Below are 18,333 nucleotides of genomic sequence, written 5' to 3'. Positions count from 1 at the left end.
CTGGCCTGCTTGGTCTGCTTTAAAAGCCAGCAATTTAGCCTGGTGAGCTAAACCAGCCCCTTCGTGATATGGTGCTGACTTGACATGACGTATATCATTCCCTTTCAAGTAGTCCTCAAACTCTTTTGAATAACCTGCAGCCCATTATCACAGACAATCTCCTCTGGTGTTCTTAAAATGCAAATATTTTGCTAGTTTCTCAGTGGTTGCTCAGTCACTGTTGACTTCATGATCACGACTTCGACACATTTCGAGTGCGTTCCACGATCACGAAGAACATGTAACCCTCCAATGGACCAGCATAATCGATGTGAATTCTCTGCCATGGCTGAGTCAGCCATTGTCATGTATGTAATGGTGAAGTGTTCCTTAGTTTTGGCATTGCACAACTTTCTCTTCAATTCAAGTGTCTAATCCTGACCACCAAAAATAACTACATGCTAATTCCTTCATCCGTACCACATGCAGTTTATCAAGGACTCTGCTAGGGATTTACAGAGGAATAATCCCACAATAGAACTCCACTCGGTACTGTCAACTCAAATGTTCATGAGATGTTGGGCTTGAGATCTGGATTTTTCTTATTAACATTTGACAGTGTTCCTTTTTGAACCAGGTCCATCACCTTCCCCATTACTGGATCAGTTCTTGTATATCTTGAAACTTGGGAAGAAGTCAGAGCTACACTATTCATGTGCGAGAAATACAAAATATTGATGAAATGTTCTTCAGGGTCATGCTTGCCTTGTAACGTGATAAAATATCAGCATTTGCATGCTGTTCGGCCTTGCGTTGGATATTGTGTGCTGATAATATTTAATGACCATCTTTGCAATTTAATATCTGCCAAAGAAGGTTAACCTTTATATGGCCCAAAGTTTGTAGACAAGGATCGATGATCCATCAAAAGGATAAAATGGTACCTTTCAAGGTAATGATGGAATCTTCTTACAGCAGAAATGATGCTCAAAGCTTCTTTTTCTAGTGGAGCGTAATTCATTTCTGAGCTAGTAGGAGTGTGTGAAGCCAATACTATTGGTCCTTCCTCTCCTGATGGCAGAATGTGCGACATGGCTGCACCAACCCCCATAGGGTGAGGCATTGCAAGCTAATTGCAACTTTTTGGATAATAATAATCATTTATTGTCACAAGTAGGCTTCAATTAAGTTACTGTGAAAAGCCCCTGGTCGCCACGTTCCAGCGCCTGTTCAGGGAGGCCAGTACGGGAATTGAACCCGCGCTGTTGGCCTTGTTCTGCATTACAAGCCAGCTGTTTAACCCACTGTGCTAAACAAGCCCAGCACTGACTTCAGTAAAATTTATTTCACTTCATTATATGCATTTTCACATTCTTCTGACCAGTGCCACACATAGCAACATGTGTAAAGGCTTCAATCGTGTTGCTAAATTTAGCACAAATTTACCATAATAATTGATTAATCCTAAAAATGACCTTAATTATGTGACATTTTGAGGGTGTGGTGGTTCTAAGATTGCTGACATTTTCTTTGGCTCTTTGTGTAAACTATCTTTGTTTTTAAAAATCACACCTTTCCTTTTTAGCTCTTAGGTTGTGGCTTTGTAACTGCTTCAGGGTAGCTTCCAAATTCTCCAAGTGTTCCTGTTGACTCGAACCGGTGATTAGTATATCATCTAAATAACATTGCACTCCATTCGATCCACTTAAAATTTGATCCATGGATGTTTGAAAGAGAGCAGGCACAGATGTTATTCCAAAAGGAAATATTCTGCAACAAAACAGAACTTTGTGCATTATGATGATGAGTAGTGGCTGAGTCGGCAGTCACATTCATCTGCAGGTATACCTGTGAAAGATCAATTTACTGAGTTTCTGTCGTCTAGAAAGTCCAGCAAACAAGTCTTCAATCAGTAACAGTAGATAATGATCGAAGCACAAAACTGGGTTATTAGTCATTTTAAAATCTCCACAGATTCTCACTGAGCAATCCCGTTTTAATACAGGAATGATTGTTGTTGTCCAAACACTTGTAGGAACATGTTCGATGACTCCTGTCCTCACTAATCTGCCCAGTTCTTCACCTTTTGGCTTGGTGGCACATGGTATGGTTTGAGCTTTGAGACCTTTGGATGTGCGGTCTGGCTAGATTTTTAGGTGCAGCTCAACTCTAGTCATAGAGTCTAGTGAATCCGTACATCTTCTCATACTTCTTCAGAAGTTGTTGCAAGTTACTCTTTGAATCCACAAATTCATTGACTGTTTCCCAGTTAGACCTAATCTTAGCCAACTATGCTCTGTCAAATATAGCAGGAAAGGTTCCACAGACAACATGAAGAGGCAGTTTCTCCATCTTCCCATTTGCTTCTACTTCCACTGTAATGCATCTTTTCAATGATACGGGGTGGGATTCTCCCCTATCCGGCAGGGCGGGGGGTCCCAGCACCGAGGAGTGGCGTGAACCACTCCGGCGTCAGGCCGCCCCAAAGGAGCGGTATCCTCCGCACCTTCAGCGGCTAGGCCCGCCCTGGAGTGGTTGGCACCCCGCCGGCCAGCGGGTAAGGGGCTTGGTGCCACGCCAACTGGCGCCCAAGAGCCTCCGCCGGCCAGTGCGAGTTGGCGCATGCGTCGGAGCGCCAGCATGTGCTGGCGTCATCCCCGCACATGCGCAGAGGGCTTCGTTTCCACACCGGCAGTGGCGGACTGCTACAGCCGCCGGTGCGGAACAATAGAGTGCCCCCACGGCACAGGCCTGCCCCCGGATCAGTGGGACCCGATCGCGTGCCAGGCCACCGTGGGGGCACCTCCCAGGGCCAAATCCCCCCCGCGCACCCCCAAGAACCCCGGAGCCAGTAGAGACCTACTCCAATTTACGCCTGCGGGACTGGCAAAAAACGGGCAGGACTTCGGCCCATCGCGGGCCAGAGAATTCGGGCGGCCCCGGGGCCCATTGAGACGCGCCGGTCCCCGCCGTTCTCGGAAGCGGGCGGCGCGATTTACGCCGGGCCGATTTTTGGGGGGGCCGAAGAATCTGGATGACGGCGGCGTTTCGCTGACCCAGCGGGGGGGGGGGTCGGAGAATCCCGCCTACGATCTCTTCAATGTACATCCTTAGGATCACATTGGATGGTTTTAAAGTCAAATGCCTCAGCTTTTGATCATAAATTGTTTCAGGTATCAACAATACTGCTGCACCCGTATCCACTTCCATTTTAATTTTATGACCACCAAGTTTTTGGTATGCCCAAAAATGTCATTGATCTCCCTGCATTGACAAAATGCCTAGCTAAACTCTCTGTAGCTCGGTTTCGCTGTCTTTTGAGTGATCTTAGGCTTCATCCACAAATTTTTCGACACAACTAAATTGTTTACTTGTATTGTTCTTCTTACACTTTCTTGGTGTGGAAGAGGTTTCCTGAGCCCAACATGTTTTGGCAATCTGGCCCTTCTTACCCCAATTCTTGCATGTATTCGATTTACGCCTTAATTCCCTACTAAGTGTCGAAACTTGTACCACGTTGACATGGTTGTACCTTTGCAGCCTTATTCCTTGAGGTATCCATTTTGTCGATCTTCACTGCAGTCAGTATCTGTGAAGCTTCTCTTGTTGTAAGCTCCATAGATGTGGCAGCTTTCAGAGTTATCGAATCATAGAGTTTTACTTTGGGTCCACCGTGTCTGCACCGACTCCTGAGAGAGCAACCTAGCTAGTCCCATTCCCAACCCTATCTCCGTAGCCCTCTAAATTTATCACTTTCAAATATATACAGCTTTCTTTTGAAACCTCCAAACCCCAACAACTCTCTGAGTAAAGAGGCATCACCTCATCTCACTCCTAGCTTTCTTGCTGACCATCTTGGAATTGTGGCCCGCTAGTCACTGACTTAGCAACTGGAGGAAACAAAATATCCTTCTTTACCCATTCAGAATTGTCACCATCTTCTATTTTGGTAAAGACAGAAGCAAAGTACTCATTTAGTATCTCTGCCATACCCTCTGCTTCAGTAAGCGGCTTCCCGTGCTTGTCCCTTATGGGCCTACTCTATCCTTCACTAATCTTTTGCTATTAATATGTTTGAAGAATATTTTACTATTTGTTTTAGTGCATCCTTCCTTCCTTCCCTCATGCTTCCTCTTAGCCTTCCTTATTTCAGCCTTAGCCTCTCCTCTGCATTTGAGATACTCTTCCTGATTTCTATTGCAATTATTATCCTGCATTTTCATATGCCTCTTTTTTCTTCCTTATTTTCTCAATAACCTTAGTCATTCAGGGTACTCTAGCTTTTGATACCCTGTCTTTATTTTGCATGGGTACCTTCCCATTTTCCATCCACTGCTTTATCCACCAAAATGCATTTCCGATCAACTGCTCCAGTTCACTTGTTAGACCCCCCCCCCCCCCCCGTAAAATTTACCCTTTTCCAGTCACTGTTCAATCATTTACAGTAAGCAATTTCCTCTGAATTGTTTCATTGCATAACCCACAAACCAGTCTGTCTCAAAGAGTATCATCAAGTGTTGTACCAAATTCACCATACCTAACTAATCTCCTTAAAGATTCTATAAACTAAAATGTTTCACCTTCTTCCTGACTATGGTGGTGGAATCAGAACCTTGCAGAAATCAGTCACGGTTTAGAAGAGAAATGTTCCTCTAAACATTTAATTAATTCAAGATGCCAGTTTTTGTGCCATATTTGTATCCCGACTCCTAGGATCGACTCTTCTTCCCTTCCGACAGTGTTGGAAATTATGGCACGAGCAATTGCTTGAACAAGCAAACAGAAAATCTTTCCCTTTTTTATGCTCGAGTATTTTGACTTTTCCAAGTAATAGCCTGTGAACAGTTGGCAGACTTCGAAATTCCAGTTTCCCACAGGCTGTATAGTTTTGTCACCTGCATGGTCGCAGCAGCCCAGACACTACTCACTTCAACTCAAACAAATTTTTCCCAACTGGGTCAGTCTTCTTATTGAAATGAAAAAATTAAAATCGCTTGTTGTCACAAGTAGGCTTCAAATGAAGTTACTGTGAAAAGCCCCGAGTCGCCGCATTCCGGTGCCTGTTCAGGGAGGCTGTTACGGGAATTGAACCGTGCTGCTAGCCTGCCTTGGTCTGCTTTCAAAGCCAGTGAATTAGCCCTGTGCTAAACAGCCCCTAAAAATGAAGTAACTGTGAAAAGCCCCTAGTCACCACATTACGGCGCCTGTTCGGGGAGGCTGGTATGAGAATTGAACCCGCGCTGCTGGTCTTAGTCTGCTTTACAAGCCAGCTATTAGCCCATTGTGCTAAACCAGCCATTCACAGTTGCTGTTGAAAACTTTTGTTAACTTTCACATCGGCGGCAATGCTTCGCCCGGTGTCTGTGTGTTAGAGTCTGGTCTCGAGAATCTTCCTTTGCTCCCGATGCCAGCCCACAATTAGTGAACAAAAATCATCTTTCCACTGATTTTCCTGCGTCAATCTTCATCGCTAGTATTCTCTCCTGTTATATTTCTTTGTTGTCGTAAAGAGAAAAGCTTTGCAGGTGCCCATGCTCTGGATTCTTGTAAAACACAATGAGACGTTTATTAAGGGTGTTGTTCAGTCCAATCAAGATGGTGATCTGCCCAAAGCCCATGCAAAACACTTTGCTGACATAACTACACATCATGTGATGTGGAATCATCAAGAACTTATTCCCATATACATAACAAGCACCTTCCAACCTGTGTTCTTTACCACCTTGATGAAAAGGAAAGCAGATGCATGGGAGCACGTTTGCAATGTTCCCCTCCAAGCTACATGCCATCCTGACCTGGAGATATCTCCTTTACTGTTGTTGCAACAATATCCTGGAACTCCGCCCCAACAGCACCACATGGACTGCAGCAGATCAAGAAGGTTGTTCACCACCACCTTCTCAAGGACAATTAGGGATGGATGCTAGATGTCGGCTTTGCTACTGATGCGCACATTCCGTGAAGAATTTTTAATAAAATCTTCATGCTCACAATCAATTTTGGCTGGAATTTTAAACTGGGAATGATTTGGTGAAATCTTGTTTTGATCTTATCTTTAGAGGGGATAATGGTACTGCCAGCAATACGGGAACACGCTTATAGAACACTGTGACACAGTCAAGCGAGATGTTGGATCATCAAACTAGATGGGGTAGATCCTGGAGATTGTTTTGGTAAAATGGTAAAAATATGTGCCAAATGGGTGTTGTGCTAATAAGATTCACCTGTTGAATTCTGGTTTTAACACACAATTTTGGGTCTAAATGTCGATTACCATCATTTGAATATACCACTTGGGTGCCAAAACAAACACCGACAGGTTTAGCACTTTTTGATAACAGAAGCTCCAGGTGACCACCAGTAATCAAAACAACAACTGTTTATTTCCAAGTGACTATTTTACAAACATAACATGACAAAACAACAACTCCTACTACCCTCCTGCTTTCCAGATCTGGACTGAGTTTTAAAGGCCCTCTCTCCATCTGAAACTACCGCGTGCTCGAATTCCATTGGCTGGGGAGTCACCAGGCCTTTGAGAATTGCCAAAACCTCGGGCGAGGAAGTCACGCGGCCTCTGAAATTCGCCGCAACACACACATGCTGATAAAGTGCATTTTCTTGCTAAGTAGCACATGTGAGCTTCATGCACCCACTTCCACCGATGGTGTTGCCTATGTAGCTCAAACCCAGCAAGGCTCAGGGAGCGAGTGAGAGAATGCACAGTTTCTTGGCACTGCACTGGAGGGCCTGATGGACTATCAATTATGCAAAGACAAGAGTAGGATGTAATCGAGGCTTTATTACATGGAGATGAGTGGCCTCCTACAGCAGCTGACAAAATGGCTGCTGTACAGGGAGCACACATATTTATACTCTGCCTACTGGGCGGAACCAGCAGGCAGGGATCTACCCCCGTACCTGTAGTACAGGGGCCTTACCGTAACGCACCTATAACAACATCCTCTATATACAATATATACATCAGTGGTAACTACCACAGGGCCGAGTGCAGGAGTTAGTACATCTTTTACACACTTGATGAAAGGAGCTCCTTTGCCCCCCTGCTCCTGTCCCTCTGATTTGCAGAAGCTGGTGCTGCTCAGCCAGGCCTTCCTACCTCCTGTTCTTCCTGCCAAACAAGGAGGAACTCAAGTAAAATGCTGATGACAAAGCTCTTTCTTTCTACTGGTGACTCCCATCAGGTGTCAAATAATGAGAATCTTCCTCTTTTTCGATTAAATCTTCAAAGAACTTTCCAGGACAAATGTTGATAGAGTGCTTGTGAAGTCTTTACAACATTTCCCTAAAAATCTTGCAATTGGTTTCAAATGTCCCCTTCAAACTTTCAGCAGCAAGTGATTAGTAAAAGGTCACCTATCTATACTAGTGTTCAAAATCATCTGCAACCATTTATTTGCTCCAAATCCACTGATTGATATCAGGAGTGTTAGTTCAAGTGCTGTCCATCAAAAGGCCGGGCAATCTCCTTAATGAAGGATTGGTGGGAATTTATGATTTATGTGACAATCAGCTTTTAATGATCCTCTGAGTGGCCATTCTGAACGCTAGCATCAATTTCTCTCCCAATAATTGCATCTTGCACTAAATGGGGGCTAACCCAAGTTTCAGCTTGTGAACCCCTCCTAGTCAGCTTGGAGGCTCTAAATTATTCGGACTCAGTTCCCCCCCCCCCCCCCCCTCCACCGATCCCCACCACCAATCCCCACCTTGTGTAACAGTCAAAAACAGATGATATCTCTCCCAATTTTTATTTCCATTTAAGTTAGCATGAATGCTAAATATCTACCCTTCACTTCCTCTGGTATCTCATTAGTATCTCATTAGTATCGACCTAATCTCATGTCAGTTATCTTCTAATGAGGGGCGTGATCCTTGGCCACACTGCGCTCTAAAAGCAGCTTGCTGCGGCGCAGCATGACCGTTGAAAACCAGGAGACCCCGCCCCCAGGTGCATGCTGTTTGGGCAGGGTGGTGCCCTGGCACTGCTAGTGCCGCCTGGGTACCCTGGCAGGGCCACCTGTTTACCAGCCTGGCACTGCCAAGGTCCCCAGATGGTACTGGTATGGGCACGGCCAGGCTGCCAAGCAGGCATTTATGAGCACGCATGTGTGCGATCAGGCAAGGGTTGCCGGTGTGGATGTTGAGGGGTGCCAGAGGACTCTCCATGTTACGTTCAGGCTGGGGAGACGGTCAGGGATTATTTTTGGGCTGGGAGAATGGGGTGCCATTTAAAAATTGCACCCCAGTCTCGCGACAATGGGGAGTTTCCCATTTGTGGCCCTGGCTGCACGTTTCCCGTTCAGGCCCCTCATTCAAAGCAAGTCGTGTTTAATAGCGATGTGTTTCTCAGCACTGCGAGTGCCGGGAAACACGTGGCTAAATGTGCTCTCTCGGGGACTTTGTTTACTTTTGGGAAGATCCCGCACGAGATGTTTAGATGCCTGTTTCAACGGTTCTGTGAAAATAATAACATCAACTCACTTCTAACTTTCAGGGCAGCATAAGTATCTATGCGCTGGAAGGAATGACTGCATCATTGACAAGATTCGAAGGAAAAACTGCCCAGCCTGCCGTCTCAGAAAGTGCTATCAAGCTGGAATGGTGTTGGGAGGTAAGAGAAAAAAGTTCTTCGATTTAAATCAAAACAGGTAAATCAGATCTAATATATTCTGCATCCTGGCAAGATTGTATTGAATACTTTGATGTATAAATATATAAGTGAATGCATATTATTTTATGGAACTAAAAATTATATTCCTTGCCCAGTGAACCTGTAATTCACACAAGGGGAAACTGGAATTGATAGTAAGTGTGAAAATTCACTGAATAGTTTAATCTTTTCTGCTAATTTTCTGCAGCGTGCCATGACATTTATGTGACATATTTTAAGTAGGAATCTATATGCCATATGAAAATGTTCATTCTACTTACACAAAGTATGGCACAATATTTTCTTGCAGTATTGCAATCAAGTTACATTTCTGCATCTCACTCCCCCATCTCCTAGTATCAGTGTGTCATTACTGAGAACTGTGCAGTACTGGAAGAAAATGAAGGTATGTCACCCATCACGTTTTTAGCACTTTCTTTTACAATTCCATTTTCAGTTAACAAAAATATCACAGTAAGTTACTGAATGGTTATTTGCCATTTCACCAGCTTACAATCCTGAGGGAAATTCTATTCAGCAACCATTCTGATTTTTAAAGTTTTTTTTTAAGTAAGTTCCTTCTGACCATTGGGAATGGCGGTTTAACTGCCAACTATAGTGTGAACATTACCCTGTCATTGTTCTAATAGGAAAACAGATCTGGGTGAACATTTCAACTTATATATGCATTCAGCAATACTCAGAATCACATCAGATTAGTTCAGAGAGACTGCAACTTCTACACCATTTTCCACAAGGTGGCTCATAGCTCAATAATGAACTGAACACATGATTTGCAAGGGGCAAGCATTGAAAACAATCCAAGCTAACTTGGACTACTTGGGGTGGAAAGGCTTGTTTTTTTAAAATAATTGAATTGTATGTGTCCGGTGGGACAATTTGTCTATTATTCTTTTTGTACATATATGCAATACCACTTTGGAAATTATGGCAGTTGTTTATGCTCCTCCCTTTTGCATGAACTGATGATGCCAGTGACTGGAAGAGAGTGTTGGCAGTAAATAGGTAGGTACTTTAACAACTGAAAGAGCTATGTATTTCCCCTAATGTTTAGTAGCTGTGTATTTGTCCAAACAAGGGACATTGTCTGAGTTAACAGGCTACCTGGTGAAGCATGAATCCAATTTGTCAGATTGGCCCATTGCAGGTTTTGTCTTTTCCCCTTATACTATATTTATATGTCATTGACGAGGGTAATAGTGTTTTCAGAGTGATGCTGGAGGGTAGCTGGAGTTTTGCTGGCCATTAGCATTATTGCAATCCTGAGCAATGCGCATCTGATGCCACTTACTACTAATTGAGTAAAGCATCTGGAACAATCAATGCTTTCCAATTGATAGAAATGAAAAACAGCCTGTGACAAAACAATTTTTTTTTTAAAAAGAAAAAGTTAATGATCTGCTCCTGATGACCCATTGAGTAAAGGCACCACCTAAAGTAGTTCAATTCCTGACCTGTGCTGAATTTTTATGACAAAGGAAAGATGAATAATTCTGGGTGGTAGGGAGGAGGGGGCTTGCTTGGGTGCTGCACTAAAGATCTTCACGACTCTTACACCCATTTTCCCAGCTTTTACAAAACACAATGCTTCAATGCTGGCTACCTGGCTCTTGCATTTCTCAAAACTAACCTCTTTGATGTTGTGCAGCTTGGATTGCGATTGCCAGCACACACTGTACTCTCAAACCTGAACAGCTGAGAGAGCAGAGAGAGACTTTATCCTCTTTCTCAGGGTTAAAGAACCAAACTCAAACTTGGATTGCAGAAGATGAACACAATGTGCCTCAAACACTGTGTACCGTATGTTAATGTTTAACAACGCATTATTTTCTCAACTATTCATTTTCAATTCCCAGAACATGGCCATATTTCCTTAAAAAAAAAGCCAGCAAAGAGTCTAGTTAGCTACTTGGGTAGAAACACCTTATTTCCTTTGGGCAGAAAAACTTGATGTAGTTATACCAGACTTTACTTGCTAAATACCACAAAGTCAGATGTGAACTTTAGAACCAATGTGATTGGTTTATATAATTCGCAACATGTTTGTTATCCAAATCAAATGCGAGCATTTGAACATTTTGCATCTTTAGGAACTACTGTTATTTTTCACAACAGTTCCGCAACACAAGCCCAGTTGTGGTGCCAAATCTGTCCCAGCATGCTCGTTTTAATTTTTAAAATCAGAGTCCGTTCAGGGTGGGATACCAGCACCGGAAACGATCCCGCTATCTAACGGCACTTTGTTGCTATTTCTGCCCTCAGCAGGATACAACCCCTCCCCCGTGGCAAACTTAGCGTCATTTCCTGCACCAAGTAGTTCCGCTCGGGGTGCTATTTTTAAAGACCCGAACACCCCCAATTCCCTAAATCACCTATAAGTAGGTCCTCGGGCCACCTGCACCTCACCTCAGTCAGGGCACGCCAGTGTGGCACTGCCACAGTGCCAGGCTAGCCGTGCCAAAGTTCTTAGGTGGTACCAGAAGTGCTAGGGTACCACCCTGCCTGGAGGCTGACCAGCGGGGTCCTCCGATTACCTGGAAGACCCCCCAGAAGTGCCTTTCTCCCAGGTCCCAATTTGTGCGGTCCAGTGTTGGACAGCGCCCAGCTGGGGTCTCCTCAGTGAGGCCGGTAGATCCCGGGTGGCCATTCGATCTGGCATAGACATAGTTAAGTGAGTTTCTTTTTTTATATATTAATTTAGAGTACCCAATTCATTTTTTCAATTAAGGGGCAATTTAGCGTGGCCAATCCACCTACCCTGCACATGTTTGGGTTGTGGGAGCAAAACCCACGCAAACACGGGGAGTATGTGCAAACCTCACACTGACAGTGACCCAGAGCCAGGATCGAACCTGGAACCTCGGTGCCGTGAGGTAGTAGGGCTAACTCACTGCGCAACCATGCTGCCCTGTTAAGTGAGTTTCTAAACTCAATTAACTATGCGAGTCTGGACTCCGACTATTATGGGCGAGATCCAGATCACAACATTTCACTAGATCTGCTTAGATTTTACGAGGCATAACAACTATTGGGAATCCCAGGAGGCTAATACCATTCCAATTCCAGCAGGATGCATCGTGTATATGTTAATTTTTGTGCATACATTGTATTAAATCTCAGAGGCTTTTGGGTATTTTTTGTTTTAACTCACTTTAATGGGGGATGTTTAGCTCAGTTGACGGGTCAGCTGGTTCATGATACAGAGCAAGGCTAACAGTGCGGGTTCAATTCCAGAACTGGCTGATTTTATTTATGAATAAAATAAACCTTCTCAACCTCATCTGAGGTGTAGGGATTCTCAGGTTAAATCACCACCTGTCAACTCTCTCTCAAAGGGGAGAGCAGCCTATGAGCCTCGGGGACTATACCTACTTTACTATTACATTTTAACCTTGGTGATGTACTATGGAGCTTGGGTCACCATTCTTTCGTTAATGGATTGGTATCCTGGAAGGAAGAGATCAAGTAGATCCCCGGATGCTCGTCATCCAAATCTGTTCCAAAAATCTATTCTCCTCCGAGGAGAGGCAAGGGGCTGGATTCTTCCGCCCCACCCGCCACAAGATCGCCACGGGCAAGGCGCGGACCATGTAAAAGTCCATTGACCTCAGGCGGGGTTCTCCGGTCGCCAGGGGGGTGCGGCCGAAGAATCCCACCTAAAGTCTTTGAGGAACTGTTACCTCTCAGTAAATATAACTAGTTGAAAGTGCTACTGTTACCAGTGAACTGTTGAGTTAATTTTATCAAATGAAGCTCCTGGCATGGAACCTTGCAGCCCCAAGAGCAAATATTGGGAAATCAGAAGCATGGTCCCCAGAATTTCTGGAAAATTAGGATAGTGTTTCCCAATGACCAAGATTACTGGATTCCTGGTTTATGCTGCACAGTTCCAAAACTGACTTCGAGGACTAAGTTACAAAAATTAAAGTTTAACTTTATCAGTCACAAAATAAGCTTGTGGGAATGCAACTTTCTATTTGAAGGGAGATCAAAGCAATTTCTGGTATCACCCTTGTGTGGAAAAACCATGAGCAGGACAAAAAGTAAATCAGTACTAGGTTGAATATCTTATGTGGCAGTAGACTTAATAAATCTGATTGCATGAATGAGCTGGCCTGCAGCTTTTTATTATGTGTAAGGGACAGGAACATGTTTGTTAACAAGTGTAGTGTGTGCATCTTAACTAGGCAGGTAGAGACATAACCCACAAAAATCAGCAGTAAATAATTGAAATCAGGAACCTTCGTTTTTCACTGCAGGCATCCCATAAATGTTTTGGGCTTTAATTTTCAAACCACTGTAAAGCATAACTTTAGCTCACCTTGTAAACCACAGCTACGGTGAGTAGTTTGAAATGCCATTATCATCCCAATTTAGCATTTTATACTCCTGATTTTGAGAGGATCTATGCTGCCAGCAGTGCCTCGCTGAGGTGAGGGTAAATCAGAACTGCAAACTATGTGATGATCAGTGCATTAAATTTTGAAACAGTCAGTTATGGCTGTGTTGTTGGCGAATGCCGCATTGTAATCTATAAATCTTTTCCCTGAAGTCCCAAATTTCCCTTCTTTGGGGCAAACTCCGCCCCAGGTCTCGCCTCACCCACAAAACATTGGGGGGGGGGGGTCTGATTGTTTCATTGGCTTGCTGTAGTGACAAGCAGTAATGTTAATTGCATTTTGCCTAGCTTCAATTAATGTTCACGCTGCCATTTCTGCATGAGAGTTTATTTTTCAAAGTCTTATCAGCAAATTGTTGGCATTTCTTCAGGAGTTCTGCAAGCATTGCATGAGTTAAATAAGGAAAATAAGTTAATATATACATTCAGGCTCGTGACAAATGGCTGAGAGGACCACCACTTATCCCGTAACAGCCTTCCTGAACAGGCGCCGGAATGTGGCGACTAGGGGCTTTTCACAGTAACTTCATTGAAGCCTACTCGTGGCAATAAGCCATTTTCATTTCATTTCATTCATGTATAGCATCCTAAATGTAGTAGTGCACCTCAAAGTGCTTCACAGATATGCTTTCAGAAAAATACTGAGATCTTTCTGAAGAAAGAGGCATCAGGACAGACAGGAAAGAGCTTTGTGAAAGATGAGGCCATCTTAAAATAGAAGAGAGAGTGGAGAAACAAGGGGCAGGATTCTCCCATCGGACGGCTAAGTGTCACGCCGGCATAAAAACGGGAGTGTTTTACTCCGGCATCGGCGCCCATTCCGGGACCCCATTCTCTGGCCCACAGGGGGCTAGGCCGCTCCAAATGCCGATCTCGGCATGAATCCGGCGCCGCGGGGTCCGCGCATACACAGTTGGGCCGCCGCCAACTAACGCATGCGTAGTGGCCAAATGGCGCAGGGCTACAGGAGCCGGCGCAGAGGAAAGGAGGCCCCCAGCCAGAGAGGCCAGCCCGCCGATTGGAGGGCCCTGATCACGCGCCAGGCCACTAAGGAGTGCCCACCCCCCGGGATCAGATCCCCCCGTCCCCGTCCCCCACAGGCCGCCCCCGGACACCGGCCGAGGTCCCACCGGATCATAGGATGTTAGAACGGCGCCGGCAGGACTGGATTTTTTGTGACGGCTTCTGGGTCAGAGAATCGCGTGCCGGCCCGGGCCGGAGAGTCGGCACATACCCCGACCGGCATTCCGCCGATGGTGCCGATTCTCCACTCTGCGGAGAATTGCATCCCAGCATCGGGGCGGCGTGGTGCTATTCGCGCCAATTTTCCGACCCGGCGGGGGGTTTGGAGAATTCCACCCAAGATTTTGGGAGAGTGCACGTGAGTTCAGGGCCTTGGCAGCTGAAACACGGTTGCCAACTTCCTCCCATTCTCTGTGGAAACAAGGCACCAGCTAGATAGGGAACAGAAGTTTTGTTGGAGGGCAGTGTTAGCAAGAGCCCAGAGCAGAGTAATTGTGAACGTTAAGGCTCTTCACATCAACCCCATGATTCAATAAACGTCAATGGCTTCCCCATTCAATTAAAGTTCAGGTGGTGTCTGGCGACAAAAAGGTAAATGCAGGAATGCTTCCATCCAGGAAGCCTCCATTATGTAGCAATCCACAGTGCCCATATTATTTCCCACAGACTGAGTTAATGGCGGTAAGATAACTAGTACCAACCTCGGCAGTAATGGCTGACAACCCTCTTGAGAGTCACCTGAACAGTAACATGATATAATTACAATGAAGCTCAAGCTTCAACTAGTACACATCATTTTGGATCTTACCATAATAGCTCTGCTGTTTGGCGTACACAGATACGTTTTGAAACAAAGTACCTTCAAGCAGAACATGGAAGAACATCATCATGCAAAAGGGGCAAAGGAGGAGGGACTGAAGGAAGCAGATGTGTAGTCAGCCAGATTGGTTCATCCAGTGTTCTCTCCTCAAAACTCATTAGGTCGGCACAGTGGTTAGCACTGCTGCCTCACAGCACCAGGGACCCGGGTTCGATTCCGATCTCAGGTGACTGTGTGGAGTTTGCACTTCCGCCCTATGTCTGTCTGGGTTTCCTCTGGGTGTTCCACTTTCCTCCCACAGTCCAAAGATGTACAGGTTAGGTTGCCCCTTAGCATGCAAATATGTGCAGGTTAGATGGGGGTTATGGGGATGGCGGGCGGGGGGGGGGGGGGGGGGGGGGGGTGTCTAGACACACTGCTCTTTCCGAGGGATCGGTGCCGACTTGATGGGCCAAATGGCCTCATTCTGTACTGTAGGAATTCTATGGTTCTACCTAAATGTTAAGGGTAGCTAGGATCTGCAATGGTGTTTGCACCAGCTGGAAATTACGATGTGGCATGCTCAATTCTTGGCTGCTCCTGCGTCAAAAAGGTCTTGAACAAAGAGAAAATGAGTTACAAGGATTTCAGGGACATGTTTAAAAAGCGATAAAATAATATATTACATGCTCTGGTACTGCTGTGCAATCTCTAGCCACAAATATCCTTAGGGCTGCTTCCTCTCTGCTGACGCATAAATGGGGTTTCTGTCACATTTCCTGTGAAGTAACACTGATGGTGTACCAATCAAGAAAGCTGCTTTGTCCTGGGTAATGTTTTCTAAGGACATGGGGAGTCCACACTCAGTAAAATAAAGAACTTTGATTTATTTACAATAACGACATGTACATTACCCGGTAAATCCCTAGTGGGTTCCTTCTCTGGTCGGTGCCTTACTGACTGACCTGAATAGAGTTCCCCCTCCGCTCAGCAGTGAAGCTTGTAATCCGCAAGGGCCTCAGGGAAGATCATCTTTCTCATTCCACATGTCCCGTGCGGGATATTACAGGTAACAAACTCTTTGCGTATTGTTGGAGCGGCACTCATCCAGGCAAGTGGAAAGTATTTCATGACACTCCTAACTTGTGCTTTGCTGATTGTGGGAGATTGGGGAGTAGATTGTGGAGTCAGGAATTGAGTTATTATCTGCAGAATTCACAGCTTCTGACCTGCTCTTGTAGCCACAGTATTGATATGCCTGGTTCAATTCAGTTTCTGGTCAATGGTAAGCCCCCAGAATGTTGATAGTGGGGGATTCAGTGATGGTAATGCCATTGAATGTCAAGGGGAGATTATTAGATTCTCTCTTGTTGGAGATGGTCATTGCCTGGCAGTCATGTGGCATAAATGTTACTTGCCACTTATCAGTTCAAGTCTTAATATTCTCCAGGTCTTGCAGTATATGGTATGGACTGCGTCAATACCTGAGGAGTCGTAAAGGGTGCCAAATGTGTGGGGAGCAGTCACCCAGTAGTGTTTTCCCTGAATTGGCCAATTAATGAGCAGAGAGCAGGCTTGCTGTCCAAATAGGGAAGGAAGGTATGTAAGGAGGCACCCGAAGAGGATAAATCTCTTTCTAAAATTTTTAAATTTAACTTAAAATATTAGCCAGCCAGCATTGTGCAGAGGAGCTGATTACTAAAGGGAAGAAAGGATTTTGTGGACACAGTTCAGTGTCCAGGAAAAGTTTGCAAGTTTGTAAATGAGAAATCTCACCAGTCCAGGAGGTCACAAACAGGCAGCTGCCATGTTCGCCAATGATTCCTGGGCTGGAGGTTGAGTGGAAAATTCCTTTCAGCTTCCTTCAATAAGCTTTAATTGGCTTTTAATGAGGTCAAGTACTTCACCCAGGGAAATGGCCCAGGGATGGGATGGAGCCAGGGAACCATCATGCTGACCAGCCACACAAATTTAGCCACCCTCCTCCCCACCAACCTCTGTGCAGCCTCATCAGGGCCTAAAATTCCCCCAGTTTCTGACTTTTCAGCACGATACGATTATCTTTAGACTCTGTAGAGGGAGCTCCAGCCTCCTTTGTTTTGCCTCTGCAGCAATGCCAATAAAGTCTCCTTCATTCAAGGGTGAGTTTGCTCATTTAGATGCTTGCAGACCTTTCTCGGCCATTACATCATTACATTCTGTCCACAAAACCTTCCCTCCTCTACATCTCCTGATTTCCCCAGTCCAGTCAATTATGTTGCTGACCATGACTTCTCATTGCATTTTGATGCACGAGGTACCTATTAAAATGAGAACGAGAGGTTAACCTTCCTAAATTTGTCATGTTACTGAGGCTAAAAGGCTTGTACTATGAGGATTGATTGGATAGACTCGGCTTATATTCCCTTGAGTGTAGAAGATTAAGGAATAATATAATTGAGATAATTATAACATTTAATCGGGCAGATGAGAGAAAATATTCATCCAAACCGGGAGTCCAAAACAAAGGGGTATACCCTTCAAATTAGAGATGGGATGTTCAAAGGTGATGTCAGGAAGCATTACTTCACACATGAGTAGTGATCATCTCAAACTCTGGGCTCTTTATTAAAAAAACCTTTTGAGAATAAGTCGATTGAAAATTTCATAATTTAAATTGATATATTTTTGATAGGCAAAATTAGTTACTGTTGTGGAACCAAGGCACATGAATGCAATTAAGATACAGGAGAAGCATAATCTAATGGAATAGCCAAACTAGCTCAAGGACTGAGTGGCCTCTTCCTGTTCCTTTGGTCTTAGGTCAGCCACAGGGTTGTTTGCACCAAGGACAGACACAGCCTTAATTTTGCCAGTGTTGTGAGCACTCTTGGGCACTGAACCAACACCAAAAGAATGTAAAAAAAAAAAAAATTGGCAAATACACATCAGTGAACACTCCATCAAAAAGGTTGTCTCGCACCAGTAGGAATAAGCATTGATTGTAGCATGAAAGTAGCCGGTGCAAAGCACTGCCAGGGAAACTGAGGTTTTCAAGTTAAAAGAAAACTTTTGGTGGCCTCCTCTATCAGCGTTCAGAATTTAATGATTGAAAAGAACTGTCTTGGTAGTTCTTTCCAGTCACTGAGGATCATACTGAAGGTACAGGCCATGGGATTGCTGACACATATGGGAAACTCAGATATCTTGAACTTCACAGTGGGAATGAAATCAAACAGCCTGAATCACTACATAAGTAGATCCCATCTACTGGAGCAGAACCAACAGCATTTTCAGTCATGCATCTTGGGTATTGTACCACCCACTGGCACAACTGGGAATACAAAGGAAGTAGGCCTCCATGCATGCATAATCAACTAAATGCACAAAATGCTTAGAGCAAGATCTGGTATTGCATTATGAAGCTTATATGAGTGCTGCAGTCTTTGTGTCCCCTTT

At 44.7% G+C, this 18,333-nt stretch overlaps 1 protein-coding gene across 1 annotated transcript in view; it reads left to right on the top strand.

The window, feature by feature from the left end:
- The window catches only part of LOC119977507 (progesterone receptor-like), a 411,675-nt gene that overhangs the window by 257,291 nt on the left and 136,051 nt on the right, over positions 1-18,333 (top strand). The window contains exon 4 of the mRNA XM_038818543.1: positions 8,498-8,614. Within this exon, the coding sequence (XP_038674471.1) occupies positions 8,498-8,614 (117 nt within the window). The remainder of the gene's footprint in view (positions 1-8,497; positions 8,615-18,333) is intronic.

This window comes from Scyliorhinus canicula, chromosome 14, assembly GCF_902713615.1.
Source record: "Scyliorhinus canicula chromosome 14, sScyCan1.1, whole genome shotgun sequence".
In the NCBI taxonomy this organism is placed as follows: Eukaryota; Metazoa; Chordata; class Chondrichthyes; order Carcharhiniformes; family Scyliorhinidae; genus Scyliorhinus; species Scyliorhinus canicula.
Note: the sequence above shows the minus strand (reverse complement) of the source record. Positions and strands in the feature narration are given on the sequence as shown.